Source organism: Pseudorasbora parva, chromosome 23 (assembly GCF_024679245.1).
Source record: "Pseudorasbora parva isolate DD20220531a chromosome 23, ASM2467924v1, whole genome shotgun sequence".
Lineage (NCBI taxonomy): Eukaryota > Metazoa > Chordata > Actinopteri > Cypriniformes > Gobionidae > Pseudorasbora > Pseudorasbora parva.
In genome coordinates this window covers 11,180,004-11,192,523 of record NC_090194.1, presented here as the reverse complement: position 1 = coordinate 11,192,523, position 12,520 = coordinate 11,180,004, and the positions used below count along the sequence as shown (strand labels likewise).

Here is a 12,520-nt window from a genome sequence, read left to right as displayed (position 1 = left end):
GTCAAGTTCTATTTCATGCTGACTATAAATTATAATAATTTTTCACAATTTTGATTGTTTTTACTGTATTTTGATCAAGTAAATGCAGCCTTGGTGAGCATGACTTCTTTCGAAAGCATTAAAACATCTTACTGACCCCAAACCTTTGAACAGCATTGTAAGTATGTGTGTTTGTATGGGGCTAGATGTCACACGGGGAAGAGACAGTTATTCTATTAATTATTTTAGTTTTCAAATCTTTATGTTATGGAAAACACACTTTTTACATAATTTATTTATATATCTTTTTTTGAGTTTTTTAAAAAAAACATTTATATAACAACATGCTCCACTATAAAATTTTGGGAATTTTTGCCCCCGATACATTTTTGACAGAAATTGACTTTGATAAAGAAAACATGACTATACAGTATAGATGGACATTTGGGTTTCGGTGTAGAAGTTTATGTATTTTTGTAAATATGTTTAAAATCTGCTTAGACATAATTCCTTTGTAAGTGTATCTTATAGTCTTACGATGAAAAATCATATGTAAATAAACCTTTAAACTATTTTAGACAGAGTCTATTCAGATTATCTCTCTTCCGGTGGGTGTGTTTGAAGCTTTTGAATAGTCATCCTCATGCACAAAAAAACAAAAACACAGCACAGAAGCCTGGGTCTGTGTGTAATGCAATTGAGAACATTATTACAAGAAGCTACACCCCAGACCAATATCTATCTCCACTGTCAACATCATTTTCACTGAGCAGAGAGGGCTGCTGCTGGAGCTGCTCTTTGTGGTAAGAGAAATACTTTCAAATTAGAAAAGTCTGTGCGTTATAAATGTCTGTGTATAAAAATATAGTTATTCTGGTAAACTTTGATTAATATAAACATAAGATGTATTGCCTTATCCTAAATACTAACAAAAGTACTTAAAAACAAATGAACAGTAAAATAGTTTAATTTTAATGATTTGGCATGTGTTGCATATACTTCAAGTAACTTGAAGCACAGTGCTCATACTTTTATGAACACTGACTACTTGATTACCTTTAAGCCTGTTAAATATTACTCATTCGTTTAAATCTTTATGTTAAGTGTTGATGTAAAAAAAAGCTTGAAAACATTGAAAAAGGCGTAGATGTAAGTTCCGAACAAGAGGTAAAAGCACACATTAAATGCTAATTAATTGAGCAATACTGTTGTGTTATTGTTTCCCATTAAAACAGATTATAGCTGTATGTCCTATGAGGAATTCAGCTCAATCTCTAACAGCAGCAGTCATTTTATATTAATTACAATGTAACAATTCCCCCCCCCCAATTAGCATATTGGTTGTGGCAAACATTAACACTTGCTTTATTTTCAAGATGTTTTATGTAACTATTGTTAATTTTGTTCTCTGTGGAATTCACGATTGGAAGTATAGCAGAAAAGTGTTGATAATAATGTAAGGACAATGCTTACTTTAGGCTTTTAAAGTATCTTTCAGCTCATTATCTTTTCGATGTCCCTAAAGTGCATTATGAACACCAAATGGATGAGTTGAAAATACTGTATCATCATATTACTCAATATATAAATGCTTTCCCGACCATTACTTTAACATCGGGGCCATTACTGAATACTAAAAGGGTCCTCCAACAGAGCTGTGGTAAACCATGATGGCATCCCTAAAAAAAATGCAGCTAAACATGTCTAAAGTGCATCTCTTTTGCAAGTATTTCTAACTAAAATACCATTCTTTTATGGCAGGCGGGAAGGTCCAAAAAATAAGACTAATAACTTGTCTTAGGAAATCACTATACTATTCGCCTTATTCACCTGGCGGCCATTTTGAAAACTCTAACGCCATTGAGGGGTACACAAACCCGGAAGTTGGACTCCGATACGGTACCAATCAGTAGCAGCATTCTGTGTCACTCACTTTCTGCCTGCTGTGTGCAACAAAATCATGTAATGCATCACTGATAATATGTTTATGTATATTGTTCTTTTGTTAATGTTTTAAAATTTTGCTCCTAATGTAATTTCTAATGTTCTTTTCTGGTACATTTTTCCATACTTACAATATACAAGCAGGCCATTTGTATTCCTCCATACCAATAAATGCACATAGTTACCTTAACAAACCTAGACCAGTGTGCCTATCAATGATAGTTTTTGAATGACTTATTTCTTTCTGATGTTCCGACCAGTTGTAAAGTTATGAAAGACATCATCCATGTGTAATAAAATTTTACTTTATTCTTTAGATAAATGCACATTTTATTTTACATATATGAAGATCCAGTAGCTTATACATATACATATCTTCCACATGTAAATTAACTGTATCCACTATAATACTGATCTGCCCACATTGACACTCTATGATAAATGAAAATAAGCTGATAACATCACCGTTTTCTCCAGAATGACTACAGCCGAATCAAATGTTGTTGCAATATTGTCCTGTTTAACACCGTGAAGCTGCTTTGGAACAATCGGCATTGTAAAATAAATACTAGATAAAGCTGACATGACATGTCCCAGTCTTGCTATTGGTTGAGTCTTTCGAACTTCGTCTGCAGTAAAATGCAGAAATTACGACCAGGATCCCTTCTGATATTTTTTATCCACTCTCGATGTAGTTTCTTATCCTCTCATCTGGGAAACAGTGAAAGGTTTGTCCTCTGTATGATTTTTTCCTGTGCGATGAGGTGCACTGGGGAACCCCCATTGCCGCTCAGAGAATACGCAGGGCGAGAATTACCGGAAGTGGAAAGTGTACCCCTCAAGCTCCATAGAACGTTTAAGGTGAATAAGGCGAATAGCCAGTAACTACTGACTTACCCACTGAGAGGCCGGCGGTGGATCTGTATACTTTCCTCACATGGCTGACGACTGACTCTCCTCACGCAGCAGGCGACTCACTTTCCTCACACAGCGAATCACTTTCCTCACAGGACGACTGACTTTCCTCACACAGCGACTCATTCCTCACACAGCGACTCATTCCTCACACAGCGAATCACTTTCCTCACAGGACGACTGACTTTCCTCACACAGCGACTCATTCCTCACACAGCGACTCATTCCTCACACAGCGAATCACTTTCCTCACAGGACGACTGACTTTCCTCACACAGCGAATCACTCTCCTCACACAGCGAATCACTTTCCTCACAGGACGACCATAGACAGTAAAAGAAATGGACACAGCAACCCCATTGACGTCAACGGCGAAATAATGAAGTCAACCTAGGGGCACTCGCGCAGGCTCAGACTGAGCTTGAGGACGTAGATGTGACGTGAGGCTCCTGTCTGACAGCTGTAGGTCTTCTAGTAGTTGTGGAAAGTGAAATCTGAATCACGTTGTTTAAACATTTTCTCCCGTTGCTTTTGGCTCACTATGGGCTTCTCCCCATTCTTCTCCCTTGACTTTATCAGACTTTATGTCTCCACGTCCCCCCGACTGTCTCATAGACAGTAAAAGATTGCATGCGAGCGTCTCCTTAGGTCTATACATAGACAGTAAAAGAAATGGACACAGCGACCCCATTGCCTTCTATGGCGTTAAGTGATGTCAGTATAGGAGAACTCACTTCCTGATGGCTGAGCGAACTGCGCAGGCTCAGACTGAGCTTGACGACGTAGATGTGACGTGAGCCTCCTGTCTGACAGCTGTAGGTCTTCTAGTAGTTGTGGAAAGGGAAAGCTGAATCACGTTGTTTAAATATTTTCTCCAGTTGCTTTTGGCTCACTATGGGCTTCTCCCCATTCTTCCCCCTTGACTTTATCAGACTTTATGTATCCACGTCCCCCCGACTGTCTCATAGACAGTAAAAGATTGCCTGCGAGCGTCTCCTCCTGTCTATACGGTAATTTCTCAACTGTGCGACAGAGTCGCGTTGGTTATGACGCAATCGTTAGCCTATTTTTACAAAAACAGCTTCTGCGGGGCGATAGTGTAAGATACAAGGTAATGGAGCCTTTTATGCATTGTCATGTTTCTTTAGAAATAGACAATGGACAAATGGAGTCTTTAAACGTCTCAGATGTAAAGTTATTCACTGTCAAAGTGACTCAAAAATGAATGGGAGTCAATGGGATGCTAACAGCAGGTGATGGCTTGGTTAGCAATGGCAGCCCCTAGGGGTGGAACGCTTTCCGAGCGCTAGATTACCCCCTTGAGGACGACTGACTTTGCTCACAAAGCGACTCACTTTCTTGACTCATGTACAATATTATAATTAAATCTAAAATCGTGTTGTTACCTCTCAAACTTCATTCATCCTTTTTTTTTTTTTTTTTTTTTTTTTACAATGTAATAGGTTCATCAGAAAAATAATAGCTGCACACAAAACATGACACGTAGTAAGAAAAATTATTTAATGTATATAGGGCCTACAATTTAATCATAATTGTTTCAAAACGGATGAAATCTCTGCAGCTTGTCAATAAAACAAACTTTCAAACGAATTAAGACTGTTGGAGTTTTCAATACTGACAAAAAGTAAAAAAATACACAAAATGTTACTTCTGTAGGCCTATCTGAATAGGCTAAATAAAATAAATGCCATAAAAATCACGATTGCTTGGGCAAGATCTGGCTATACCTGTCAAGTGAAAATACCAAACATGACGGTTGTTATTAATGAACCCATGGGTTTGGACAAAGGGCAGCTCAATTGTCCTGTGTGCAACATTTTAGTAGCCTATATCCATAAAAAAGATAAGGCTAGAATAGCCTACAATAAAAAGTTCGGTCATATTGAAACAATCTTTAACATTAGCCTTAAACATGCATTCAAGCCAGCTGCGGTTAGATGAGGCTAAAAACGCATGAATTTAGATCAGTCAAACAAAAAATATAAGTTATTTGTTCTGGTTTCAGAGCTCAATAACATCTAGGCTAATCGATCAAAAGCATCAAATCGCTGCAACATTTAAAAAAAAAATCAGAGACAGATAACTGTAACCTAAATGTTTTATTTTTGTAGCCTGTTTAACTTTTTAAAATGGTCTATTTGCCTTCTTAACAATTCTAAAATTCGTTTAGAGCTTTTTTGATTCAACCGACTTTTTAATTTGTTGAGTGAAAATTATTGTAGGCCTACATAAAATAATGTTATAAATACAATGCATTAATAACAAGCGTCATGTTTGGGATTTTCACTTGACAGGTATAACCAGATCCTGCAATCGTGATTTTTATGGCATTTATTTTATTTAGCCTATTCAGATAGGCCTACAGAAGTAACATTTTGTGTATTTTTTACTTTTTGTCAGTATTGGAAACTCCAACAGTGTTTTAATTCGTTTGAAAGACGCACCATTTTATTTACAAGCTGCAGAAATTTCATCCGTTTTGAAACAATTATATGATTAAATTGTAGGCCCTATATACATTAAATAATTTTTATTTTTCTAATTTTTCGCTGTGTGAGGAAAGTGAGTCGCTGTGTGAGGAAAGTGAGTCGCTGTGTGAGGAAAGTGAGACGCCTGTTGCGTGAGGAGAGTCAGTCGTCAGCCATGTGAGGAAAGTACTTATACAGATCCACCGCCGGCCTCTCAGTGGGTAAGTCAGTAGTTACTGGCTATAGTATAGTGATTTCCCAAGACAAGTTATTAGTCTTATTTTTGGACCTTCCCGCCTGCCAAATTCTTTCTCTTGTTTATAACATCCATAGGCTCTTGTCTGGTATGCAAAAGTACTATTGTTATTGCTTTTGTCTTAAACTCTGGATTGTGTGCTGTTTTTCAAGTTTATACTAACTCAATGTGTCTCAATTTGTTAGGGCCAAAATGGGGCAGTTATACAAGCTTGTCCTGTTCATTCTGATTGTTATGGCAGTGCTACACAATTCCTCAGGAGGAAAGAAAGGGAGCAAGAACACCTCTTACAAGAAGCCATCCAATAAGCCATCACAGGGGACCAAGGCCCAATCCAACTATCCCAGACAACCCTCTAATCCTGTTGCAGAAAAAAATAACCCAGAGTATCCTGGTAGAGGCGGCTACAGCCCTGGTGGGTATCCAGCAGCTGGCTCTTATCCAGTGAGAACTGCAGGGCAACCTGAAGGATACCCAGGAGGACACCCTTCCATTGGAGGGGGATATCCCAACTGGAACCCCAACAATAAGATTCTCAGTCCACGTTATGGAGGCTCATTTGGAGGTGGTGGGTTTGGCACGGGCGGTTCTCCTTTCTCTCAAACAGTGAAAGGCATGGGCTATGGCCCATCTGTACAATCCAAAGGCTTTGCAAAAAAGGCAATGGTAGCTGCAGGTGTTGGGGCAATTGCAGGAATGGCTGTAGGCTATGGAGTCGGAAACTTTCCACGTCCTAACTACCAATTCCGTAGCCCCCAGGAGGAACGCCACTACAACAATTATATGTACAAACATCAGGGCACTCATTCTAAAGAAGGAACAGTGACAAAGAAAAATGTCAAAGAAGGACCTAGCTACACACCAAACCTGCCACCCCAGCTTCAGTCATATGACCAATTCATGAACACATGCATGAACCGAAATGATCTTTTAAACGATTCCATAGTTCACAACAACATTCAAAGAGATGAGCCACTGACTGATTCTCTAGGTATGAATGAGAAAAGCGAACCAGAGAAGAATGACACCGCATCCACTACCACTGATTATTCAAAGGATGCTCATAAGGATAAGGACGATGACACAGTGAGTATCGTACAGATTGGCTATCCCGCACTTATTGAGCAGATGAAAGCTCGAAAGTGTGTTGAGCTGTACTTGGTTTACTCTGAGAGGTTCTCTGAGAAGCAGAAAGAGAGTAGGAGGGAAGCTCCCGCAAGTTCCAGTGAACATAATGGACAACGTGTCTCTGGAGTTCTTCTGTTTCTCACTACTTCCTTTATGGTTTTTAGAAGCACTTAGTGGCACTCAACATTGATTAAATGGAATGTTGTTGCCCTTCCTTTCCACTCTATCCAAAGTTGAAGTTACATTTTAAATGTTGTGAATATAAAGATGTCTTGACTAAAAGTTTCTCTTTTCTGCTCAAACTCTACAACAACAATACACTCCCTCAGTGGCAATTTAAACATATATTATCAGACAAATATAATAATGGCCATATTCATGTTAAGAATGCATTTTGTTGTAAAAATCATTGTTTAATATACAAACATGATTGTTATTATTATTATTTTTGAAAAACAAAAACTGAATTCCTTTACAGTTTTTTACAATTACAATTTTGTCAATACCTATAACACATTTCCTAAACTCTTAATACAGTTAGCACAACATCTGTCTGTTTGGGCTAACACATTTCTTGTTGCTTTCACACAAAATGCATATAGCTAACACAAATTTAAAATGCTTGAACTTATTTTACACACAAGCTCAACAAAGACCAAAACAATGGATTTTTACTGCCAAATTTACCAGTGCTTTGACACTGTATTTCAGAACAGATAACACCATGTTCTAAACCTATAACCTTACAGGCTAGAGTCAAGATAGACAGCTTCATATTGTGAATTGAAACAAAAATATATCCCCTGTATTTTATTCCATTGTTACTGAGAAACAGCTGATTGAAGGTTTGCAGATATATAAATCCCAAATGATTCCCTTCTAGAAATTGTTCAGGTGTTGATGTTCTTTCACATGACCATATACAGTAAACACACGCATCTTTGGGCTGATCTTGTGTGAAAAAGGAACAATATAGAGCAACACAAAGAAAATAAGAAAAATGCCTGCATGATGGAGAGGAAGATGAGTACCAGGACAAGAGAAAGGATTGGGACGAGATTGAGGAGTTAGAATGCATGGTCTCTAAAGGTCTTTAGGTCCTCTGGTCTCTAAAATGTAACTGTATATATCTAAAGATTAAATATCTACCTCACTCAGTGGGCAGAGGAAAGCTTCTAAATGAAGAACAGGAACTTGCTATAGTCAACATGGTGATTGCTGATGATAATGAAATAAAACTGAAGGGCATTCTATAAAGCTACTCTGAGATGGGTCATTTATTTTTTGTAGGCTTTTGAATTTCTGCAGCAAAAGAAACACGATTCATGCAATTTACTAAACTCAACAAAACAAAAATGTGGAGAGGTTTCGAAAGAAACTGCAGTGAAAATCACAATCTATGATCAATCATACTTTCTATTGCATAAGGGCAGACCTGACACATATAAAATAATGCAGTTTCTGTATTTCCATCGGATGTTAGTGTTTTCATGACATTGTGCTATGAAGGACTAAATGTTCCAGTTGGTACGAGAACATATGTTAGTGTTCAGGAAAAATATTGTATTTTGAGACATGTTTGAATTGTTTTGGTAGACAAACACAGTGTATTGTGTTACTGTATTATTGTACTTTGAAAATTAGTGTTGTAGTTTAGTTTACAATGTAATTTTGAGCTTGAAATTAACTGTTTTGCCAATTGTGTGATGTAGGTGTGTTGGTGTGTAAGAGTTTAGGAAATTTGTTAAAAGTAGCCTATTGAAAAAATTGTCATAGCGATTGTAAAAAACTGTAATAAAATGTTATCTGAATTTTACTTTATAGATAGCGTTATGTATACTGTGTCATATCACCTCAGCCTATATAAACCATGTTTATACTGTCATTCACTGCAAAGTCTTGTTTAGTGTATCACGGCAATTCTGAATGATCTCCCAGGTTTCTTGTCTCTTGGTTTTGGATTACCTGCGTGTTTCTGGGGTCCTTTCTTCATAACTCGGTTAACACTTCTGAGATGATTTGACAGATCCCAGATCTTCTAATCGTGATAACTGATCTCTGGCTAATTTGGTTCTTCAAATTAATCCATTAAAATATCTGGATTAAAGGGGGGGTGAAACACTCAGTTTCAGTCAATCTCATGTCAATCTTGAGTACCTATAGAGTAGTATTGCATCCTTCATATCTCCGAAAAGTCTTTAGTTTTATCATATTTATAAAAGAAATATGGGCTGTACCGAGTCTTTCCGGAAAAAACCGAGCGCCTGGAGGCGTATTGTGTGGGCGGAGCTAAAGAATGCCGAATGTGCACAAAGCGGTGATGTCCTCAAGCGTGGAGAAACCCGTCGCTATCTCAGCTAATACAGATAATGATCCACAATCAAATCTGAGGCTGAAATAAATTGAACAGGAGAAACGGCAACATCAGGATGTCCGTCTCTGTGGTATGTACTGTATTAAGGGGCCTTTGTGTGTCTTTACGCGCAGTTTATGAGGACATGATTCGGTTTATGGACTATTGTATGTGATAGACCTTAGAGGTAGCAAGCAAAACGGTTTTGCACGTCGGAGTCAGACTAGTGTACCGTTATACAGAACAACAATGGAGTAACCGTTAGCGCATTTGAATGACGAAGCACGCGATCGTATCGTTTACTGATGTTTACTCATGCGACGGTAGCCAATAGCAGAGACATTTGAAGTTGATTTACTCACCGGCTGCTTCCAAAGCAGGACCGCTCTGTCAAAAACACACTTCTTTGGTATGATTTGGTGAAGTCCTGTGACAGCAGTGACCGTGGAAATCCACTTTGCGACGCGACTGAAGCGATGCCTTGAAGCTTCCCGTCATTTCTGCGTTCAAATCGGTTCAAATGCAGCGCTGCCTTCCCGGAATGCTGTGCTGAAGCGTTGAAGTCGCTCGACGTCACCCATAGGAATAAAGTGGAGCGCGGCGTGTCATAAGTGTTCACGGACGACTGGATCTGCACCTGAGAGACTGTTTACGGCCTGCATTTCCTCTCTCCCTCTAGTTATGCGCGCGCGCACCCTACCGGGAGAAGAGCCCGTACAGCCCATACAAGGACCTTCCGATCTATTTAACGTCAAGTAGACCCATACTCGAAAAAAACTCGCCGAAACTTGTGAGAAACCGGAAGGAGTATTTTTAACACAGAAATACTCCATCAAACGCCCAACATTAGTTTTTGAAACTTTGTCTATGTTTAGGATGGGAATCCAAGTCTTTAAAGGTGTAAAAAGCTCAGTATGCATGAAACAGCATTTCACCCCCCCTTTAAGTTATCTGAGATCACTGTTCGTGCCTGTTCTATGAAGAGGGCAGATGGATGATACTCGAAACCATGTTCAGCAATGCAGCGATTGGATGGCGTCAAGACAACGTAATGACATTATATAATTAAAAAAGCCTCCTGGCAAAAAACTTGACAAATGGGAAAATTTCATATACATAAGAAGAAATGGTCAGGATCCAAGCCACATTTTATTCATTTTTTTTTTTTTTTTTTAGGAAACTTAGGACTATTGCACCAGTTTGAAGAATATTGTGAATAAAAAAGCAAGAAAGACTTGTTATATTCTTAATGAATATACTTTTTTTTGATTAAAGGGGTACTTCAGCGCTGGGAAGATGAATCTGTATTTAAACTGGATCATCAATGCAGTAGAAATGTGAAATTATTTTTGAATTTGGTGCCTTCTAGACTGAGAAAAGACAATGTATTTGTGTCCCATGGGGATGAAACATTACAATTCACAGAATGCTTCGCTGCCATGTGAGGCCATTCCCAAAGCCACCAACTTGATTACTGTGACTGAGTTAGAGAAGACACTACAATTAAAAACGGAACGTGTCTGTTCAATATAAGGAGTGAGTCACCGCGCGAGTATCACAGCTCTGAGCACTAACTGCATGAGTCATGAGAGCTGAGGTAATCACGACTACACTCGCGCGTCTCGCGGCATACATTCACAACGCTAGTTCAGTCTGGCGCGTTTCAGTTCAAGCTTAACTTTCATAGAAATTAATTTGAGAAGTTAAAAGCCTTACATTGCTCACCATATCTCCGTTTAAATGAGTGCCTGTAGCTGCGACCTGAGCTCTCCCTGCAAGCTGAGTGTAATCTCCATCCCCCATGCGCAGATTCAAAACATGCGGAAATGGCTCCCTCTGCTGGCTGTAGTCTTTAGCCTTTAGCCAAACATTCCTTTGGCTAAAGAATTTTTCCAGAAATAAAATGCATAAATCTCTTGTCTCAGGGGGATATGAGGGGGGAAAGCACAATCATTTGAATATACTCCAGGGTTTCTACTGATACAAAGCCATATGCTAATCGCTGAAGTAACCCTTTATTGTTTGTACCCTCTGGCATTTTTTGTTTCATTGTTCTTCTTTTATTTTATTTTGTTGTATATATGTATTAATATGTTTTCTTTGTTGTATATTACGTTTTTTTTTTCCTGGCAAAAAAAAAAAAAAACTTGACAAAAAAAAGAAGAAGAAGAAACTCGAATTTCTGGACCTTTATAAGTAAACAGCCAAATGACCAAACCAACATAAAAGTTTGATAAATTAAATGTGCACTGTTTTAATGAACATGATTCCCAATTGTTTATATTCACAGTATTTGTACAACCTTTACATTTATATTTTAATGTTGTAATTCAATTTTTTATTCAATTTGAAGTAGATTTGTTACTGCTTCAAACAGTGTGTATTAAACAGTGTGTATTAAAGTGTATTAACGGTAGAGATCAAATGATCTGCATCTCTTGCTGCATCAAGCCACTCCCATCCCTCAAATTAATGCACTACGCAAATTAACTGCACAACATGTGTGTAAACCTCCAATACAACTATAAAGTAATTATTCCATCACAATTCACAAATACATCTCTCAATCAAGTGACTGTGTCTATAGTATTATACACAAATTTTACACAACATTAAAATATTATTTTCAAATAAACGTTTATATTAATATTATTTAAAAATTATTATTGCCTGGTTCACTAATTAAGTCTTGTAATAAAGCAGTGGCTGGGACAGATTTTAAGGATCACCTCAAGATGCAGTCTAATCCTGTTTACATGAAATAAGCCTGCTCCCGAGCAGGTTTAAGCTGAGCTGTTACTTTGACAGCAGGTCAAGGATGAGCTTCGAAGAACCAAACAATCCGAGATCATGCGAAACGGTCAACAATCAAATCCAGCTAACTGAGTTAGCGACGTACAAAGAATGGGCCCCTCTGCATCCTTTATAATCCTTTTTTTCTGTATCTTATCCTGACCAGTCTTTTTTTGGCTATTATCGCAGGATAAGGAGAGAGCGTCTCGGTTCCAGCAGGCTCTTCTAGAGGAACAGAAGTCATTGCGGGCCCATGAGAGAGCATCCTTCCATAAGGCGCAAAAATCTGAAGCAAAATCTAATTTGAATCAGTTCAAAATGGAGCTCAGGAAGCAAGGTCTGAGCGGCCCTGAGCAGCGGCAACGTCTCACGCAGGTTTGGATTCAGAAGCCTTTGAATGTTGAAACATTGTCGTAAAATAAACGTACACTTTGAATAAGGTCGTTCTCAAACCTAGCTCGTTTGGTGTATTTTCTTCCTTAGTTTGGTTCGTTTAGGCACATATGAATATGATGAACCAGGCTGTATCACAGTGTATGATGGGTAATTATTTACACTGCATGAAAGGCAGCAATGTTTTTTTGCTAATCCTCTCAAAATAATTTGTGGCTTAACTTAGAGCAAAGACAGTGTTATTTTTTATTTTTCCTAATTGCTCTTCCT

The 12,520-nt window shown here is 38.1% G+C and overlaps 1 protein-coding gene across 1 annotated transcript; it reads left to right on the top strand.

Moving 5' to 3' along the window:
• Positions 1-659: 659 nt before the first annotated feature.
• LOC137062231 (uncharacterized) lies at positions 660-8,717 on the top strand. The gene is made up of 2 exons (XM_067433080.1): positions 660-782; positions 5,769-8,717. Exon 2 carries the CDS (start codon positions 5,776-5,778, stop codon positions 6,883-6,885), a length of 1,110 nt encoding a protein of 369 aa, XP_067289181.1. The 5' UTR covers positions 660-782; positions 5,769-5,775; the 3' UTR covers positions 6,886-8,717.
• The last annotated feature ends 3,803 nt before the right edge of the window (positions 8,718-12,520 follow it).